This window comes from Leucoraja erinacea, chromosome 3, assembly GCF_028641065.1.
Source record: "Leucoraja erinacea ecotype New England chromosome 3, Leri_hhj_1, whole genome shotgun sequence".
NCBI classification, from domain to species: Eukaryota; Metazoa; Chordata; class Chondrichthyes; order Rajiformes; family Rajidae; genus Leucoraja; species Leucoraja erinaceus.
In genome coordinates this window covers 48,645,850-48,665,516 of record NC_073379.1, presented here as the reverse complement: position 1 = coordinate 48,665,516, position 19,667 = coordinate 48,645,850, and the positions used below count along the sequence as shown (strand labels likewise).

At 43.0% G+C, this 19,667-nt stretch overlaps 1 protein-coding gene across 4 annotated transcripts in view; it reads left to right on the top strand.

The window, feature by feature from the left end:
• LOC129695557 (lysine-specific demethylase 4C-like) overlaps positions 1 to 19,667 on the top strand; it is a 324,943-nt gene that overhangs the window by 172,402 nt on the left and 132,874 nt on the right. For all 4 annotated transcript variants that reach the window (XM_055632624.1, XM_055632625.1, XM_055632622.1 and 1 more), the window contains exons 14-15: positions 13,487 to 13,700; positions 13,788 to 13,864. In XM_055632624.1, the coding sequence (XP_055488599.1) occupies positions 13,487 to 13,700; positions 13,788 to 13,864 (291 nt within the window). The remainder of the gene's footprint in view (positions 1 to 13,486; positions 13,701 to 13,787; positions 13,865 to 19,667) is intronic.

Sequence of the window (19,667 nt, the reverse complement as noted above, 5' to 3'; positions counted from 1 at the left end):
GAACCATTACCACCATGTCGGCATCCCTGCGAACGGTCACTAAAAGCTAACATGGGTAAAATACTGCCACGACGCAGGGACAACGAACTATTCAACCACTGACGTATTGGAGTTCCTGGAACATCTACACCATGACTAAAAGGTGAGTTACAGTGCCGTAAATACAGCATGGAGCGCCTTATCTGCTTATCTAAAACAGCATGTCAGCAGAGCATGGGATCCCATCCACTGAAGGTAAACTTATGAAGGGCAACTATAATATAAGCCCCAAACACCCAGGTATATACCCATGTATGGGATATTGGTGTGATATTGACATGTCTCAGAGAATGGCACCAGCCAGATCCCTCAGCTTGCTTAATCTATGTTTTAAAAAACGCTCATGCTTATGGCTCTCGTACACGCTCACAGAGTCCGGTCACTCCATAAACCAGACTGGATAACATGGTGATTACCCCAGACGCATCACGTTCATATTTAGGTCTGGTAAAATCTAACTCGCAGGTATATGGGACTAGGCGAGATTATGAGTTCGGCACGAACTAGTAGGGTCGAGATCGCCTGTGTTTTCCGTGCTGTAGTCGTTATATGGCTATATGGACCAGGAACGCCCAATTCACTGGTGGGATTCCGGGCCTACCCACCAGAGTCCAGGTTGAGTGTGGTGACCCATCTACTACTATATATAGACACAACCCACAATCTTAGAGGGAGAGGAAAGCCTATGGGTCAACCACAGTAACCCAAGACGGGGTACGAGCCAAACCACTCCAAGGTGGCTCAAACAGGTACTGAAAGCTGCCGGAATAGATAATAATACATTTAATCCCATTCCACTAGGGCAGCATTGGTATCAGCGGCTGAACGAATGGACATCCCGGTTGACCACATTTTCAATACAGCAGAATGGTCAAGGGAACGGCGTTCTGAACATTTTTTATTATAAACCGTTGATAAACCTGATTTAATTGCAGGAGAATATTACAAACTGCAATATTAATTTAAGCTCAGAGGAGCTCTTTTATGTTGTTATTGTTAACAAATACCTTTCTGTTTCTTTTGAAAGCAGATCCACTGGTTGATTACGATAACACTTCCTCCCTCATAAACTTCGGCAGTGAGTGAAATAAAAACTGTTACACGGTTTGAAATCACAGACCTTTGAAGTCTTCACGGAATCATTCACGTGACTCCGAAGTAAAATAGTTAGATTAAACGAGTACTTACCAGTATGAAGTTTGATCTGTATTTTATGAGGAGTTACGGTGAGGGATTAAGTGCCCGCCGCTCCCACCCTCATTATATAGATCAAACTAATAAACTGATGTCTCGTGATCTTTACTATCTTACTTCAAATATTGTGTCTATCCTGTGATTTCACACCGCTGCTTCGAAGTATGCCGCATGCGCAGTAGAGCTGGGTTCTTCACTTAATCCCTCACCGTAACTCCTCATAAAATACAGATCAAACTTCATACTGGTAAGTACTCGTTTAATCTAACTATTAAACATCCACCACAGTGAGTTCACCAAGCACATCCTCACGTTGATGGAGGCAAAGTCTTAGTCTCCGTCTCTTCCCTCCTTCTTCTTCCTCTGCGCTGAGGCGATCGATCCAGGCCGGAGATGCCGCCCTCCAGTCCAGCGGATCTCCGTGGTGATGTCACCGCCGCCGAAAGCCGGAACGCCGTCTCCGCTCCGAGACGGCCCGCCACAGCATCAGCTCCGGGCAGCCGCCCCAGCTCCAGGCCGCCGCCCCAACTCCGGGTCCCGCAGTCTCCGCTCTGGGCCGCCGCCCCAGCTCCGGGTCCCGCAGTCTCCGCTCCGGGCCGTCCCAGCTCCGGGTCCCGCAGTCTCCGCTCCGGGTCCCGCAGTCTCAGCTCCGAGCCCCGCTGCATCAGCTCCAGGCCGCCGCCGAAAGCCAGAACGCCGCACCAGCAAGTCGGGCCACCGCTGCCTCAACCCCGAAGACGGCCAGCCTCTCGTTGGTGAGTCCTGGCTGGCTCTGCCTCCAGAGCCTCGGGGTCAGTCGCAGGCTGGAGGCCGCCAGCTCTGCCATTAGGCCTCAGCGCAGACGGAGGCAGAAAAGGGGGATACGACATGAAAAAGTCGCATTCCCCCGAAGGAAGAAACAGAGAACATGTTTCACCCCCCCCCCCCCCCCCCCCCTAACACAACCCAACAAACTAAAACTTAACCAAAACAAGACAAAAAAAAAACAACAGAAAAAGGTAACGGCAGACGGACTGCAGGCGAGCCGCAGCTGTAAACAGCGCCGCCACTTCCGGAAAGTATACTTTTTCCTTGCATTCAGGAAGGAATAGGAATACTTTATTGTCACATGTGACTAGGCACAGTGAAATTCTTAGCTTGCATACACAATGTATACAAATAGCAGCCACCTAAGGCGCTGACAAAATTATAAAGCACGCTGGCTCCCCCTTTTTGCTCTATCCCAGTTCCCCCCGCTTTGCCCGACCTGGGCTACTACCCGTGATGCCCTGACCTGGGCTTCTACACAGCGATCCAGGAGGCATCGAGACCGCAGTGCCTCGATAAAGGCCTCCGGCCGTGTTCCCAGTCCCCAGCCGCGTGTCCTGTCGGGAATCCTGCTTATTAAATAAGTTTGTCAAACATGAATTCTCACTCATGAAAGCATGGTGATTGCTTAATCAAATTATTTTCTCAGCATCCTTTCGACACTCAGCACTTTTCTCATGATAAATGTTAGGCTAATTGATTTACATTTTTCATTTTCTCACTGCTGCACGGTAAATAAAGTGTACAATTTTGGAGTAAACATTCTTTCAATTGTTTTGAAAGAGAGGTGTTGGAGGAAAATGTCAAAACCTCACTGGAATTGTGACTTTTTTTATGAGCCTGAGAACTCATTTTGTCAACAGTTTCCTTTCTTATCAAGTAATCTTCCACTCATGCATAATGATTGGATAATTACTTGATAGGAAAGGAAGCAGTTGACAAAATTAGTTCTCAGGCTCATAGAAACATAGTAAATAGGTGCAGGAGTAGGCCATTCGGCCCTTTAAGCCTGCGCCACCATTCAATATGATCATGGCTGATCATCCAACAGTATCCTGTACCTGCCTTCTCTCCATACCCTCTGATACCTTTAGCCACAAGGGCCACATCTAACTTTTTCTTAAATATAGCCAATGAACTGGCCTCAACTACCTTCTGTGGCAGAGAATTCCAGAGATTCACCACTCGCTGTGTGAAAAATGTTTTTCTCTCATTTGAAAGTCCTGACATCCCAGGAATCAGTCTGGTGACCCTTCTCTGTACTCCCTCTATGGCAAGAATGTCCTTCCTCAGATTAGGAGACCAAAACTGTACGCAATACTCCAGGTGTGGTCTCACCACGACTCTGTACAACTGCAGTAGAACCTCCCTGCTCCTATACTCAAATCCTTTTGCTATGAATGCTAACATACCATTCGCTTTCTTCACTGCCTGCGGCACCTGCATGCCTACTTTCAATGACTGGTTACCATGACACCCAGGTCTCGTTGCATCTCCGCTTTTCCTAATCAGCCACCATTCAGATAATAGTCTACTTTCATGTTTTTGCCACCAAAGTGGATAACCTCACATTTATCCACATTATACTGCATCTGCCATGCATTTGCCCACTCACCCAGCCTATCCAAGTCATCTTGCAGCCTCCTAGCATCCTCCTCATAGCTAACACTGTCCCCAAACTTCGTGTCATCCGCAAACTTGGAGATGTTGCATTCAATTCCCTCATCCAAATCATTAATATATATTGTAAATAGCTGGGGTCCCAACACTGAGCCTTGCGGTACCCCACTAGTCACTGCCTGCCATTCTGAAAAGGACCCGTTTACTCCTCCTCTTTGCTTCCTGTCTGCCAGCCAGTTCTCTATCCACATCAATACTGAACCCCCAATACCGTGTGCTTTAAGTTTGTATACTAATCTCTTATGTGGGACCTTGTCGAAAGCCTTCTGAAAGTCCAGATATAACACATCCACTAGTTCTCCCTTATCCACTCTACTAGTTACATCCTCGAAAAATTCTATAAGATTCGTCAGACATGATTTACCTTTCATAAATCCATGCTGACTTTGTCCAATGATTTCACCACTTTCCAAATGTGCTGCTGTCCCATCTTTAATAACTGACTCTTGCAGTTAGACTAACTGGTCTGTAATTCCCCGTTTTCTCTCTCCCTCCCTTTTTAAAAAGTGGGGTTACATTGGCTGCCCTGCAATCCTCAGGAACTACTCCAGAATCTAAAGAGTTTTGAAAAATTGTCACTAATGCATCCACTATTTCTGGGGCTACTTCCTTAAGTACTCTGGGATGCAGCCTATCTGCCCCTGGGGATTTATCGGCCATTAATCCATAAAAAGTTGTGGAAGATGATGCGTAAATATTTTAAAAGGGAGATCAACTTAAAGGGCAAGCTAATGGAGAAAAGGTCCAGGATGGTATGAAACCTTGCTGATCTTTAAAATTCCAAGCCTTTGCTTATCTAAATAGCTGCTTGTTGCCCTGAACTTTTATCTGATTCTCTGAGCTGCAGATACTTTATGGAGTCCAGGATTTATTTTGCTGGAAATAGGATAAAAAGGTATCACGTCTCAGCAAGTGAACTCAGTTACACTTTTTCCTTAACCTTGAAATTGCACATTATTTACACCACAAACTACAATGATAAAGGCACAGAGATTATAATGTTGCCTCCGGCACTTGATGAATATCGAGCCAGTAGTCCATCTCAAGAGTTTTAAGAAAAGGTGGAATAAGCGGAAGTGAATTATGAAGGAAATATAAATTAGAGTCAAATTAGTGAAGGAAATAGAGTGAAAGAAAAACACATGGGCAAGAGAGTCAGACATTTTAAAAGTAAAATGAAGCCATAACCCAGAGCAGAACACTAAGTGCTGTAGGACAGTGAATCAGACAGCTTCTAGGGAGGGAATGATATGCAATGTTTTTGGCTGGATCCTTCCTGAAGACTGATCTACAATCCTATCAGTATGAAGAAGGGTCCTGACTCAAAATGTCATCTATCCATTCCCTCTCCAGGAATTGCTTGACCCATTGAGTAACTCCAACACTTATTGTTTTGTTTAAAATTCCTGAATCTGCAGTCACCAAATATTATACTCCAATTGGGTTAATTTATTTGTGGATTATTGCTTCACAATTTACCCATCACTAGTGTCAGGATGACTAACTGTTTTTGCTGAGTTAATCCCTCTATTTTATTCAGGCATTACAATTAAAGTTGTCTTTTCAGTGGAGTATTAGAAGATTTGGTTAGTGAATTGGCAATTTTCACTTGTGCTTCCCCCTAACCCGATGCACCCCACCTAGTCGGGCTGATTTTATTATTTTAAGCAACTCCTGCCAACATTTTAAGTATTTACATTTTTAAAAATCCTATCCATTCTCACCACTGCCTTCAACTTTGCTGACACAGTATCAGCATTCTCTTGTCTAGTGAAGCAGTTTCCAAATGCTCAGTCAACCATGTGAGTACCTCATCTTAACCATGCCCTCCACTCCCACAAGAATATTTCACTTTAAGTTTTTCATTGATCCTGTTTTTTATTTGACAGCCCATTTAGAATTAATGTGCTTATAAACGACTTTTAGGTTCCTTTTACAACAGCTACGAATCAATTCACATAACTTTGTCTTTTGATTTATTTTTGTCGATTGCCTCTGTACTTTGTCATCATCAGCTTGGTTTGCAACTGTATTGTGAACTGAAGTTGTATAAGTGTCCTTTTGTTGATATTCTAACTGCATTTTGCATTATTCAATGAATATTAATTGTGGATGCTCTTCTTTCCCTCTGAAAACAATTTGTTGATTCTGTATCCACTCTCACCTTTGAAGTCCCTTTTACATTAATATTTTGCCTATTGGTATTTTAGTATAATTTAATGAGTCGGATTGCCTTTTAGCTAACAGAATGCCGCCCTTGTAGAAATAAGGAACTGCAGATGCTGGTTAACAAAAAAAGATCCAAAATGCTGCAGTAACTCAGCTGGTCAGGCAGTGTCTATCGAGAACATGAATAGGTGATGTTTCAGGCCGGGACCCTCATCAGACTGATTCTGTTAAGGTGGAGAAAGAAGGCCAAAAGAAAGGACAGGACAAGTGGCAGGCCGGCAAGTGATAGATGAATACAGATGAGGGAAGAGGGATGTGGGGGGAGGGGGAGTGGTGGTTTGTTGTGTAGTTACTTAAAATTGGTCAATGTTCAAATTGCTGAGTTGTAAGCTACCCAAATGGAATAATGAAGTGCTATTCCTCCAGTTTGGGGCACAGGGAAGGGAGGAGGGAGTTTGGTTAGTTCAGCTTTCTCTAAGAGTAGAAATGTTAATGCATCTGGATTTTCAATTACCTTGTCCCTTTTTTGTATGTCCCCTTGTTTGTGACTGTCCCACCCATGAAAATACCCCAACATTTTCTGTCAGACTACCTTGGGATGTTTGCACAAGGTTACGCCTCGGTTCTTCTAAACTCAGACCCAACCTGTCTTCCTTCTCTTGAAAGGGTAAGCAATCCTCTCATCCCAGAAATTAACTTGGTTAATGTCTTGATTTTTGACCCCTGATCTTTGTCAAAATGAAAATATTAACAAGCACCTCACAGGAAGAGAGTGGGACAAAGAGTTTTAGGGAAGAAACAAAAGCAAGGCAGCTCAACGTACTCCCATCAAGGATAGAAGAAAGAAACACGATGGATGAGATAGGGCCAGAATTGGAGCGCAAAGATTTCAGGAGATTGTAGGACAGTTGGACGGGAATATAGGGTTTAAAATATGAGAGAAATTATTTCAGAACAGCTTTTCTGTCCAAAACCTGGTAAACAGCCAAATGAGTGATGAGTATCTTATAGAAACTTACAAAATTCTTAAGGGATTGGACAGGCTAGATGCAGGAAGATTTTTCCCGATGTTGGGGAAGTCCAGGACAAGGGGTCACAGTTTAAGGATAAGGGGGAAATCTTTTAGGACCGAGATGAGAAGAACTTTTTTCACACAGAGAGTGGTGAATCTCTGGAACTCTCTGCCACAGAGGGTATTTGAGGCCACACAGTTCATTGGCTATATTTAAGAGGGAGTTAGATGTGGCCCTTGTGGCTAAGGGGATCAGGGGGTATGGAGAGAAGGCAGGTACGGGATACTGAGTTAGATGATCAGCCATGATCATATTGAATGGCGGTGCAGGCTCGAAGGGCCGAATGGCCTACTCCTGCACCTAATTTCTATGTTTCTATGTACTGAATAAATCAAGTTAGGCAAAATAACTGATGTAATCAGTCCATCATAAAGACATGCAAGTGTCTAAAGCATTCAAGCTGTCCCGATAGCTCAAAATTAAATCAGAAATAATGAAATGTCAACATCTGAGATAAAGACTAATCACAATTACAACAGAAGTAATACCTGGAACTAGTAAGTGAAGACAAGATCACCAAGGTTCAAAGCAAAACATTTAATGTCAATGCTGGAGGACATTTGCTGTTCCAGATAAGGGAACGTTAACTGTTGAATGTTTTCTTGTAATTTCTTTTGTCAGTTATTCACGCCTTCACTTACAAAGTAAGACGTAATGAACAAGCCGGCTCTTTATTAATGAAAAAGAAGTACAGTTACTGATATCACATTTGACAGAATTTGTACCAAATGAAATACAAAAAACTTATTCCCCATTACTCAAATAAAGACACCTTCTGCAAATCCTTGGTTCACTCATACTTTCCCACCAAAAGCACCCCCTCCTCAGGTACTTTCCTGCGCAACCACAGGAGATGTAACGCCAAGTCTCTCACACCAGTCCTTCCAGGTGAGACAGTGGTTCACGTGCGCCTCTAGTCTCATTTACTGCATCCTATGTTTCTGATGTGGCCTCCTTTCCATTGGTGTGACCAAGCATAGACTCGAGGACCTTTTTGCTGAAGATGTGCTGGGTCTACATGGTCTACTGGATCTCCTGGTTGCTTATCATTTTTACTCCTCTTCCCATATAGACCTTTCTACCAAGGACATGGCAGACCAATTGAATAACTACTTTGGTTCTGTCTTCACTAAGGAAGACATAAATAATCTGCCGGAAATAGCAGGGGACTGGGGGTCAAATGAGATGGAGGAACTGAGTGAAATCCAGGTTAGCCGGGAAGTGGTGTTAGGTAAATTGAATGGATTAGAGGCCGATAAATCCCCAGGGCCAGATAGGCTGCATCCCAGAGTACTTAAGGAAGTAGCCCCAGAAATAGTGGATGCATTAGTGATAATTTTTCAAACTCTTTAGATTCTGGAGTAGTTCCTGAGGATTTGAGGGTAGCTAATGTAACACCACTTTTTAAAAAGGGAGGGAGAGAGAAAACGGGGAATTACAGACCAGTTAATCTAACGTCGGTAGTGGGGAAACTGCTAGAATCAGTTATTAAAGATGGGTTAGCAGCACATTTGGAAAGTGGTGAAATCATTGGACAAAGTCAGCATGGATTTATGAAGGGTAAATCATGTCTGACGAATCTTATAGAATTTTTCGAGGATGTAACTAGTAGAGTGGATAAGGGAGAACCAGTGGATGTGTTATATCTGGACTTTCAGAAGGCTTTCGACAAGGTCCCACATAAGAGATTAGTATACAAACTTAAAGCACACGGTATTGGGGGTTCAGTATTGATGTGGATAGAGAACTGGCTGGCAGACAGGAAGCAAAGAGTAGGAGTAAATGGGTCCTTTTCACAATGGCAGGCAGTGACTAGTGGGGTACCGCAAGGCTCAGTTCTGGGACCCCAGCTATTTACGATATATATTAATGATTTGGACGAGGGAATTGAATGCAACATCTCCAAGTTTGCGGATGACACGAAGCTGGGGGGCAGTGTTAGCTGTGAGGAGGATGCTAGGAGGCTGCAAGGTGACTTGGATAGGCTGGGTGAGTGGGCAAATGCATGACAGATGCAGTATAATGTGGATAAATGTGAGGTTATCCACTTTGGTGGCAAAAACAGGAAAGTAGACTATTATCTGAATGGTGGCTGATTAGGAAAGGGGGAGATGCAACGAGACCTGGGTGTCATGGTACACCAGTCATTAAAAGTAGGCATGTAGGTGCAGCAGGCAGTGAAGAAGGTGAATGGTATGTTAGTATTCATAGCAAAAGGATTTGAGTATAGGAACAGGGAGGTTCTACTGCAGTTGTACAGGGTCTTGGTGAGACCACACCTGGAGTATTGCGTACAGTTTTGGTCTCCTAATCTGAGGAAAGACATTCTTGCCATAGAGGGAGTACAGAGAAGGGTCACCAGACTGATTCGTGGGATGTCAGGACTTTCATATGAAGAAAAACTGGATAGACTCAGTTTGTACTCGCTAGAATTTAGAAGATTGAGAGGGGATCTTATAGAAACTTACAAAATTCTTAAGGGGTTGGGCAGGCTAGATGCAGGAAGATTGTTCCCGATGTTGGGGAAGTCCAGAACAAGGGGTCATAGTTTAAGGATAAGGGGGAAATCTTTTAGGACCGAGATGAGGAAAGCTTTTTTCACACAGAGAGTGGTGAATCTCTGGAATTCTCTGCTGCAGTAGGCAGTTGAGGCCAGTTCATTGGCTATATTTAAGAGGGAGTTCGATGTGGCCCTTGTAGCTAAAGGGATCAGGGGGTATGGAGAGAAGGCAGGTACAGGATACTGAGTTGGATGATCAGCCATGATCATATTGAATGGCGGTGCAGGCTCGAAGGGCCGAATGGCCTACTCCTGCACCTATTTTCTATGTTTCTATGGCGCTCCTCCATTGCCAGTGCAAGAACACACACAAACTGGAGGAACGGCACCTCATATTCCTCTTGGGTAGCATACAACCCTACGGTCTGAATATTGAATTCTCCAATTTTCTGTAACTAACCAAAACCCGAGCCCCATCTGCACTAGCTCCTTTCCCCTACATTTCTTCTTCCTGCTTCACAATTTGCAACTCATCATTCTTTACCTCACACCTTTTGTCTTTTTATCTCTGACCTTTGTCCAATCATTTGACTATCACCCCCTGCTCCTCACCTGTATCCACCGCTAACTTGCCAGGTTTTGTATGTTACCTCTCTTCCCAGTTTCATTCCGCCCCCACCACAGTTAGTCTGAAGATGGGTCCCGACCTGAAATGTCACCTGTCCAAGTTCTCCAAAGATGCTGCCTGGTCTGATGTTACTCAAGCACTTTGTTTTAGAATGCAGCCCTTCACCAGTTAAGCAGTTTTACATTAGATTGTATTACCTTTTTTGCCTAACTATACTAAAACTGATGATGTGAGTTATGTTCTACCACTTCATGCTCTCATTGTCTACCCTTGGCCCTGTTTACTCTGCTTAATGAGAATTGGCACTATTTCCTTTGCTATTATGTTAATAAAGTGCTCCATGCAAATGTTTGCTTTCATTTCTACCATTTCGCTCCCTGTTTGCTTTTTAAACTGTTACTCAACCAGACCATGACAGGATAATTGATGTCTCCCATGATCACTACTGCCTTATTTTTGCATCTCATAGAATCATCCAGCATGGAAACAGTCCCTTCAACCCAGCTCGTTCATGTCATTCAAGGTGCCTCATCTGAGCTGCTCCCATTTGCCCACGTTTGGCCCTCCAAATCATTCCTATCCATGTACCTGTCCAAATGTATTTTAAATGTTGTTATTGTAGCTGCCTTGACTACTACTTCTGGCAGAAAGCTCCGTATACCCACGGAGCTTTCTGTGTGAAAAAGTTTGTTCTCAGCTTCCTATTAAATATATCTCCTCTCATCTCATCTCAAAGTCTTGATTCTTCTACCCTGGGAAAAAGAATCTGTGCATTCACCTTGCCTCAATGAATGGAAATGAAATGTTGGACTGATACCGGGCAAATGGCTTATGGAGGTTGTGGCTCTTTTGTGCAAATTCTTTTGTTCCCTCTATGGAAACAACTTTACTCAGCATCTTTATGTACAGTGCCCTCCAAAATGTTTGGGACAAAGACCCATCATTTATTTACTTGCCTCTGTACTCCACAATTTAAGATTTGTAATAGAAAAAAAAATCACATGTGGTTAAAGTGCACATTGTCAGATTTTAATAAAGGCCATTTTTATACATTTTGGTTTCACCATGTAGAAATTACAGCAGTGTGTATACATAGTCTCCCCATTTCAGGGCACCATAATTTTTGGGACACAGCAATGTCATGTAAATGTAGCTGAGCTCGAGACAACACCCTCATTCAGCTGCAGCAGCAATGACACTATTATGTTAGAGGACCAAACTGTATTTCGAACCTATTTTCTCATTGAATAAAGCAACTGTTTATTCACCGCGTTTGGTGCCGCTACAGTAGTCATGTTTAGTATTTTGTTGCATATCCTTTGCATGCAATGACTGCTTGAAGCCTGCGATTCATGCACATCACCAGTTGCTGGGTGTCTTCTCTGCTCTGCCAGGCATGTATTGTAGCCATCTTTAGCAATCTTGTTTTGGGGGCTAATCTCCTTCAGTTTTCTCTTCAGCATATAAACGGCATGCTCAATTGGGTTCAGATCGGATGATTGACTTGGCCACTCAAGAATTGACCATTTCTTAGCTTTGATAAACTCCTTTGTTGCTTTCGCAGATGTTTGGGATCATTGTTTTGCTGTAGAATGAACCGCCGGCCAATGAGTTTTGAGGCATTTGTTTGAACTTGAGCAGATAGGATGTGTCTATACACTTCAGAATTCATTGTACTATTACCATCAGCAGTTGTATCATCAATGAGGATAAGTGAGCCAGTACCTTCAGCAGCCATACATGCCCAGGCCATTACAGATGAGGTGGTATGCTTCGGATCTTGGGCAGTTCCTTCTCTACTACATACTTTGCTCTTGCTATCACTCTGATATAAGTTAATCTTCGTCTCATCTGTCCACGACCTTTTTTCCATAACTGTGGTTGCTCTTTTAAGTACTTCTTGGCAAACTGTAACCTGGCCATCCTATTTTTGCGGCTAACAAGTGGTTTGCATCTTGCAGTGTGGCCTCTGTATTTCTGTTCATAAAGTCTTCTGCGGACAGTGGTCATTGCCAAATCCGCACCTGACTCCTAAAGAGTGTTTCTGATCTGTCGGACATGTGTTTTGGGATTTCTCTTTATTATACATTGTACATTGTTATACATTGTTCAATTTCTGTCAAGGAGAAGCTATACTTCACCCTCGTTAGACCTCATTTGGACTACGCAGTTGCAGCATGGGACCCATACACAAATAACAACATTTCTTCCATCGAACGTGTCCAAAGACAGGCAGCTCGATTTGTTACTAATACCTATGAGAGAGAAGCGAGTGTTACCAAACTTCTGAATTCTCTGGGGTGGAACCCTCTCCAAGACAAACGTGAAGCTCAACGTTTGACCTGTTTTTACAAAATGTTAAATGGTCAGCTCGACATAGACTACAAGACCTACACCAAACCCAAACCAATTAGGAGCAGACGAGGGCATTCGATCCAATTTGTGATCCCAGCTACAAAGACAGATGTACAATACGGGTTTATTACAAGATGTGTACAGCAATTTGTTCTTCCCCCGCACAATTAAAGCATGGAATAATCTCCACCCAACTATAGTTACCCAACCAGATGCAACTAAATTTAAAGTAGCTCTTTCTTCCCGATAACCCTTTCTGGCTTAAGCCCTCCTTTCACTACCTCCAGTTTAAATTCCATTTGAAATATATTGGAGGACCAAGAACCAAGAAGATATAGCAAATTCTTCTGTCATCAGCTGTGCAGGTCTTCCTTGGCCTGCCAGTTGCTTTGCGATTAGTAAGCTCGCTTGTGCTCTCTTTTTTCTTAATGATGTTCCAAACAGTTGATTTTGGTACGCCTAAGGTTTGGCTGATGTCTCTAACAGTTTTATTCTTGTTTCTCACTCATAATGGCTTTGGCTCTCATGTTGATAAACAGCAATGAAAGTTTCCAAAGATGATGGAAAGACTGGAGAAAAGACTAGGTGCTGAGAGCTCTCTGATACCTGCGTTAAGGAGGCAATTAAACACACCTGAGCAATTACAAACACCTATGAATCCAAGTGTCCCAAACATTATGGTGTTCTGAAATGGGGAGACTATGTATAAACACAGCTGTAATTTCTCCATGGTGAAACCAAAATGTATAAAAATGACCTTTAATAAGATCTGACAATGTGCACTTTAACCACTTGTGATGTTTTCTATTACAAATCTTAAATGGTGGAGTACAGAGGCAAATAAATAAATGGTGGGTCTGTGTCCCAAACATTATGGAGGGCACTGTATTATTCTTCACTTAAGAATGTTTTAGACCCTATTCTGACATATGTGGCTCAGTACTAAACATGTTTCTCCTTGATAATCACAACATATACAGCATCTTTTGGGTGAGAAAATTCAACATGATTAACTGTCTGGTATATTTGTTTCTTGTATAGCCTGATCAACCCATGGAAATAAGATCTCAAATCAACTCTGATTCAGCTGATGTATCACCATCCAAGCAACATAACACTAAACCCCTTATTCCAGAAATGTGTTTTGCGTACAGTGAAGAAAGTAATGAATTTTACCCTACAAATTCATTTATTAATGAGGATGGAACGAGTTTGCTGATATCCTGTGCAAAGTGCAGTCTGCAAGTTCATGCAAGTAGGTGTTATTTTACTGATGCTGCTCTCTTGTATGGCCATTTTTGTGCTTTGAATAATGGTTATGACTCTTGACTTTAACCTGTAGGTTGTTATGGTGTTCCGCTTCATGAGATTCATGATGGTTGGACTTGTTCTCGTTGTATAATTGGCGCATGGACTGCTGTAAGTACTTATATTTATGCATTTCATTAATTCACTGTTCAACTGAAGATGGCATATGCTAATGGTCATTACAAGGCTAAATGATTTTGATTATTGATAAGCTCCACTTGTATTAAAGATAGATTTGTTTTGACTCTTTACGTTTGTATTAAAGTAATCTTAACAACAGCAGTACATCAATTAATAGGCTCTGCTTTTATCAAACTGTCATTAATAATAAATGTGTTTGGGCTTTTGACTTTTAATCATAAATTAGCAAATTAAAATTTGAATTTCAGCAATGTAAAGAGAGAATTGTCCTGAAAAACGGAATAAGAGGTACAAATGGACCTTAATCCTTTGGGATGTGCAGTTGTAGAACATAACTGCCAATAGTTTCACAGTTTTTACCATGTTTCTTGGATAATTGCTGGTGGTTACCTTGGGATGGGAAAAGCACCAACAAGAACTTTTTGGTCAAAGTAACTGTCTGTTCCTAAATGTCAACTTTTTTACCTAATTTTTATGTTTCCTTTGAATTCAATTGTTAGTTAAATGTGATTCAAGGAAAAGTTATTAATACCTACCAGATAAGGTTTTCATATTCTTTAAATGGAAGCAAACTCCAAATACCAACTCCGTCTCTTCTTTTTGGCGAGATGGTGAATATATCTGTTGATTAAAGAGCTAGTACTATCCATGCATTAAATGAGAAATGTTTCTTCATAATTCTGGAAAGTACTGGTGTTATCCAGGAATGACTGTTTTATATAGAGTTTCGGAGAGAGAGGAGAAGCTTGTGGCATATTGGCATCAATATTGGAGTCATGTTAAAGCGATAATGTCTTTGCATCAGATGTCCTTTATTTACTGTGGTTTATGAGGTCAAATAGTTTTTTGATGCAAAGAAAACTGGATGAAGTAACTATTCCACGATTGGCTGTATTTTCGCAAACATTCTTTTTTTCAGACTTTTCTACGATTTTTTAATAGATATTAACTGAGCAGGGTGTGATTTCACTTTAGTTTTCAAGTGCAGTGTGATTCTACGATCAAAGACGAGAAGATATGAACTGCTGTATAGCTGAGCAGCCTGTCAGATTCCACATACATTTAAGGGGAGGTGGATAATTGGGGCAAAATACTACAGGCAAATTGGAGCAAAAATCTGCAAATCTCAAACAAAATAAGAAATGTTGGTGTAAGTGAGGAGAAAAATAGTTCAGTCCGAGGTCCCCTCAACAGAACTGAAAGGGTGAGTGGAGACAGAAGGTACCGCAAATGGTGAAATCTTGAATAAAACACAAAGTGTTGGAGTCACTCAACTGGTCAGGCAGTATTCATGGAAAGAATGGATAGGTGATCTTTCAGATTGGGACCTTTCTTCAGATGATTGTATTATGCTGGATAAGAGGTAGGGGTGGGGCAAAGCCTGGTAAATGATAGGTGGATGCACGAGATGGGGTTTGATTAACATGGGTATACAAAGGCTGGAGGTGAAAAGGAGACCAAAAGGTGTTAGATATGGCGAGAAGAGAAATGAAATGTAAAGTTAAAGTGAGGGATAAAGGTGAAGGGGAAGAAAAGAAGGGTGGGATAGTGGGAGAAATGTGTGTACACTGGGGTGGGGCATAAGAAAGAGAGAGGAGGGAGCAGGGGTGCTGCAAAATTATAGAATTCAATGTGCATATCGCTGGATTATAACCTACCCAAGCAGAACACAAGGTGCTGTTCCTCTAGGTTGTGTGTGGTCTCTCTTGCATTAGAGGAGGTCCAGGACAGAAAAGTTGGAATAGGAGGGCGAGTTAAAATGGTTTGCAACTGGGAGATCCCACAGGATTTGGCAGACCGAGTGTTTGATTGAAACGGTCGTCTGGTCTATGCTTGGTTTCGCCAATATAAAGGAGGTAATTTCCCAAGCAACGAATGCAGTTGATGAGGTTTGAAGAAGTGTTGAATGCTGAAAGGTGTTGAGATGAAAAGATGTGTATCATGGTGGGAACATGTCGAAGGTGGCAGAAATGTCGGAAAAGGATGTGTTGGATGTGGCGGCAGGTGGGGTGAGGACCAGGTGAGCTTGACCCTTATTCCATCTGGGGGGAGGGGGAGTGAGAACAGAACAGTTTGTTTTTGGTTGTTGTGAGCGGGAGAGTGAAGAGAACAACGGGAATGTGATACATTGTGGACAAAAAGTTAAACATGGCAGTTAGAAGGTATGGGGGGGGGGAAGACAAATTCAAACTGAAATGTACAATAAGAGAGTTTGGGTATTCCGAAAAACGCAAGGAATTATGGGATTTGTCATAGGTCACAAACGATTAAAAACTCTCGGCAGCTGTGCCGCGGCATGGAAATAGACCTGCGCCTCATCTGCAGCCAGGATGTTTCCCTGGTCTCCGGCGCCGCAATCGCTGCCGAACCGCCACTGGATCATCTCTGTCCCCTCCCGAGTGACCCCCCCCCCCCCCCCCCCCCCCCCCCCCCCCCCCCCCCCCCCCATCCGGGGGCGGCCCCCAGACAGGAGCGGAGGCAGCGCAAAGAGGCCGGCCCAACGACGTCTCTGGCTCCCCCGGACGGGGTGGGGGGGGGGGGTGAGGTCACAGGATTACGGAGAGGGGACGGGGATGGTCCAGTGGCGGTTCGGCAGCGATTACGGCGCCGGAGACCCAGGATCGATCCTGGCTGCAGATGAGGCGCAGGTCTATGTCCATGCATGGCTGCCGAAAGTGTTTTTCACTTGTGACTTATGACCTGGGCATGCACAGTCGGAATACCAAACTCGATTATTGCATTTGTGGAGAGAGGAAAAAAGTAGCTAGTAATTTGAAGTGTTTCAATTAACTATTAAGACCCTACATGTTTGGGCAGAAGGGGAAATGCATTAAAAATATATATATATATTGCACATTGTGATAGCAGTGTTAGAACCTGAAGACAAATGTCAGAGCAGGGTGGAAAGCAGAATTGAAGTGAAAGGTGATTGGGAGCTCAGGGGCATTTTGCGGGACTGAATGAAAGCATTGACCTAATCCGTATTTGGTTTTTACAATATAGAGATTACATTGTGAGCATCAAGTGCTTGAAGTAAGGTAGATTGCTGCTTGAAGTTATAGAAATCAATATTCATACCACTGGGTTGTAAATCCCAGTTGCCAATTCCCCTTCCCATTCCCACACTGACCTTTCTATCCTAGGTCTCCTCTATTGTCAGAGTGGAGCTAAATGCAAATTGTAGGAGCAGCATCATGCCTACTATATTCTGTTGTGCTGAAGCAAAGTAAGAATTTCATTGTCCTATCTGGGACACATGACAATAAACTCTCTTGAATCTTGAATCATATTTTGCTTGGGCAGCTTACAACCCAGTGATATCAATATTGATTTCTCTAACTTCAAGTAACCCCTGCATACCCTCTCTCTTCGTCCCTCCCCACCCAAATCGAACCAGCTTCTCGTTCTCACCTAGCAAAGAGATAACAATGGCCTGTTTCCTTTATTATCTTTACTTTTTTGCATATCTTTCATTTGTTCTATATCTCTCTACATCACTGTTTATATTCCCTTTCCCCTGACTCTCAGTCTGATGGTTTTATGAAATAATAAAAGTAAAATGAATGCACAAATAAACAACAGTATTGGCCTTACACCTACCCATCTGTGTACATTAAAGGCATTCTCAATTAGAAATCTGCAGTCGTGCTTTAAAACCTCAGATTGTATCTGTTGTAATTAAAGATATCCTGGAATCTTAGTAATATTTTTTGAAAGTTTGTTTTCTGGGTTTGGCCATTCGTACAGGTTTCATTGTATGCATTATGCTACTGACATGCTCATTTATCTTCTTCAATTCAAAGGTGTGAATCTTAATTAGGTTTTGCTGTTACCATAACCAGATTCATTACTCTTGATCATTCCAGTTTATAGTCAGATGCTGTGGCTCCCTGACATTGAAAAGCATGCTCATCTTTGTATATTTTGTGAAGCGTTTTTCATTTCATTTTTAATTAATGCATGCAAATTGAATTAAAATACAGGGAATCCTTTGAAGAGATGGTGGGGGGGAGTGGGGGGAAGGAAGACATAAATTTATCAGGTGCCCTTCATGAACGCAGAATGTTCAAAAGTACTTCACAGGAAATTAAGTACTTTTGAAGAGTAGACCCTGTATTGGCACTGTAATGGTTCTGCAAATGGTTCTGCAAAACCCCTGCAGTTTGTCTGTCCTTATTTTTATTTTTGTCCCATTTGCTGTGGTTTTTTTATATGTTTTTATTATTGTTTTTTAACTGTGTATATGTGGGGGGGGGGGGGGGGGGGGGGGGGACTTTTGAATCTCTTCCCTGCATGGGGACCAACCTTTTCTCAGTCGGGTCTCAGTTGTCGTTGGGGCCTTGCACCGTGTAGTGGCCTCCAGTCACTCCAGGGGGCTCCAGTCGCGTAGCCTGCTGACTTACCATTGTGGGGCTGGCCGGCCTCGGAGCGTGGGGAGCTGTGGTGGCGCGCGGCTGCGACCAGTCTTCGGGGCTTTGGAGGCTCCAGCTGCAGGCCTGTGGACGTTGACATCGGGAGCTTGCGGGTCCCTGGAGGGAGACCGCTTTTCCGAGCTCCCGCGGCGGCAGCTTCTCCCGCCTGAATTGCGGGGATGAAAACGACCCGGAGCGGGGCCTGACATCGCCCGGCGCGGCTTTAACAGCTGCGGGACTTGCCATCCCCCACCGGGGGCTCCAACATCAAGACGTGGAGCGGGGCCTGACATCGCCCGGCGCGGCTTTAATGGCCGCGGGACTTGCCATCGCCCGCCGGGGCCTTTAACATCGGGAGAGGATGGGAAAGACAAGACTTTGCCTTCCATCACAGTGAGGAAGAGACTCACTGTGATGGATGTCTGTGTGAATTGAGTTGGTTGTGTGTCTTGTATAATTATTTATTTTTGTTGTATGTCTGCAGAAACCAAAGTTCCGAACGGAAAAATAAAGTTCATTGTATTGTATTGCATTGACTGATGCGAAGAATTGCAAAATTACCTTGTCTTTTACTTTCTTGTGCATATTTTTGTGCAGCTATGACTCTTGTTGCTCTGGATGAAAATGATCACACATTTAGGTTGCAGTAGCAGCCTTGGTAAATTTTGTGAATGATGCACTCATATGTTGGGAGTTAGTTTATTGGATGGTGGATAGGATGTCAGTCAAGTGAGCTGCTTTGTCCTAGATGCTGCTGAGCTTTGAGTGTAGTTGAAGATGCAGTCTACAAAGCAAGTGGAATCTATCCAGCTACATTTCTGACATGTTAGTAGAAAGGTTCTGAGGGGTCAGAAGGTGAGTGACTTACCTTGTAGCAATTGTATGAATATAGATGATATCCGTCTGTTTCTTGTATCTGTTTTTTTACATTTTTGTAATATTCAGTTGTAGAATGTGGGTGTTGATTAACTTTATTGTGGCAAGATTGAATTTGAGAACACAAAAAGAATTACATGAATAGGCCATTTGGCTCCTTTTGTCTGTTCCACCATTTGTTATGTTTACGAGTTATCAATTGTTTAATCTCCACTTTCCTCTTCTAACTGCATTCCTCCTTATCCTCCTAATATCCAAAAATCTATATTACTAAAAGTCTGATCTTGACCACTTCCTGTTGGTCTTATATTGATTTTAGAAAAAACGCTGCCACTTACGGCTGTGATTTTTGGCCATCTTACTCAGAGTCCCCCAACGCTGTGCAGGACAAGAGGATTTCCCCCATCAATGAAAAATAAAAGAGTTATTAGTGTTTAAAAAATGTTGAAGTTCTCTCTCCTGAAGGCCACGCCCCTTCCGGAGGG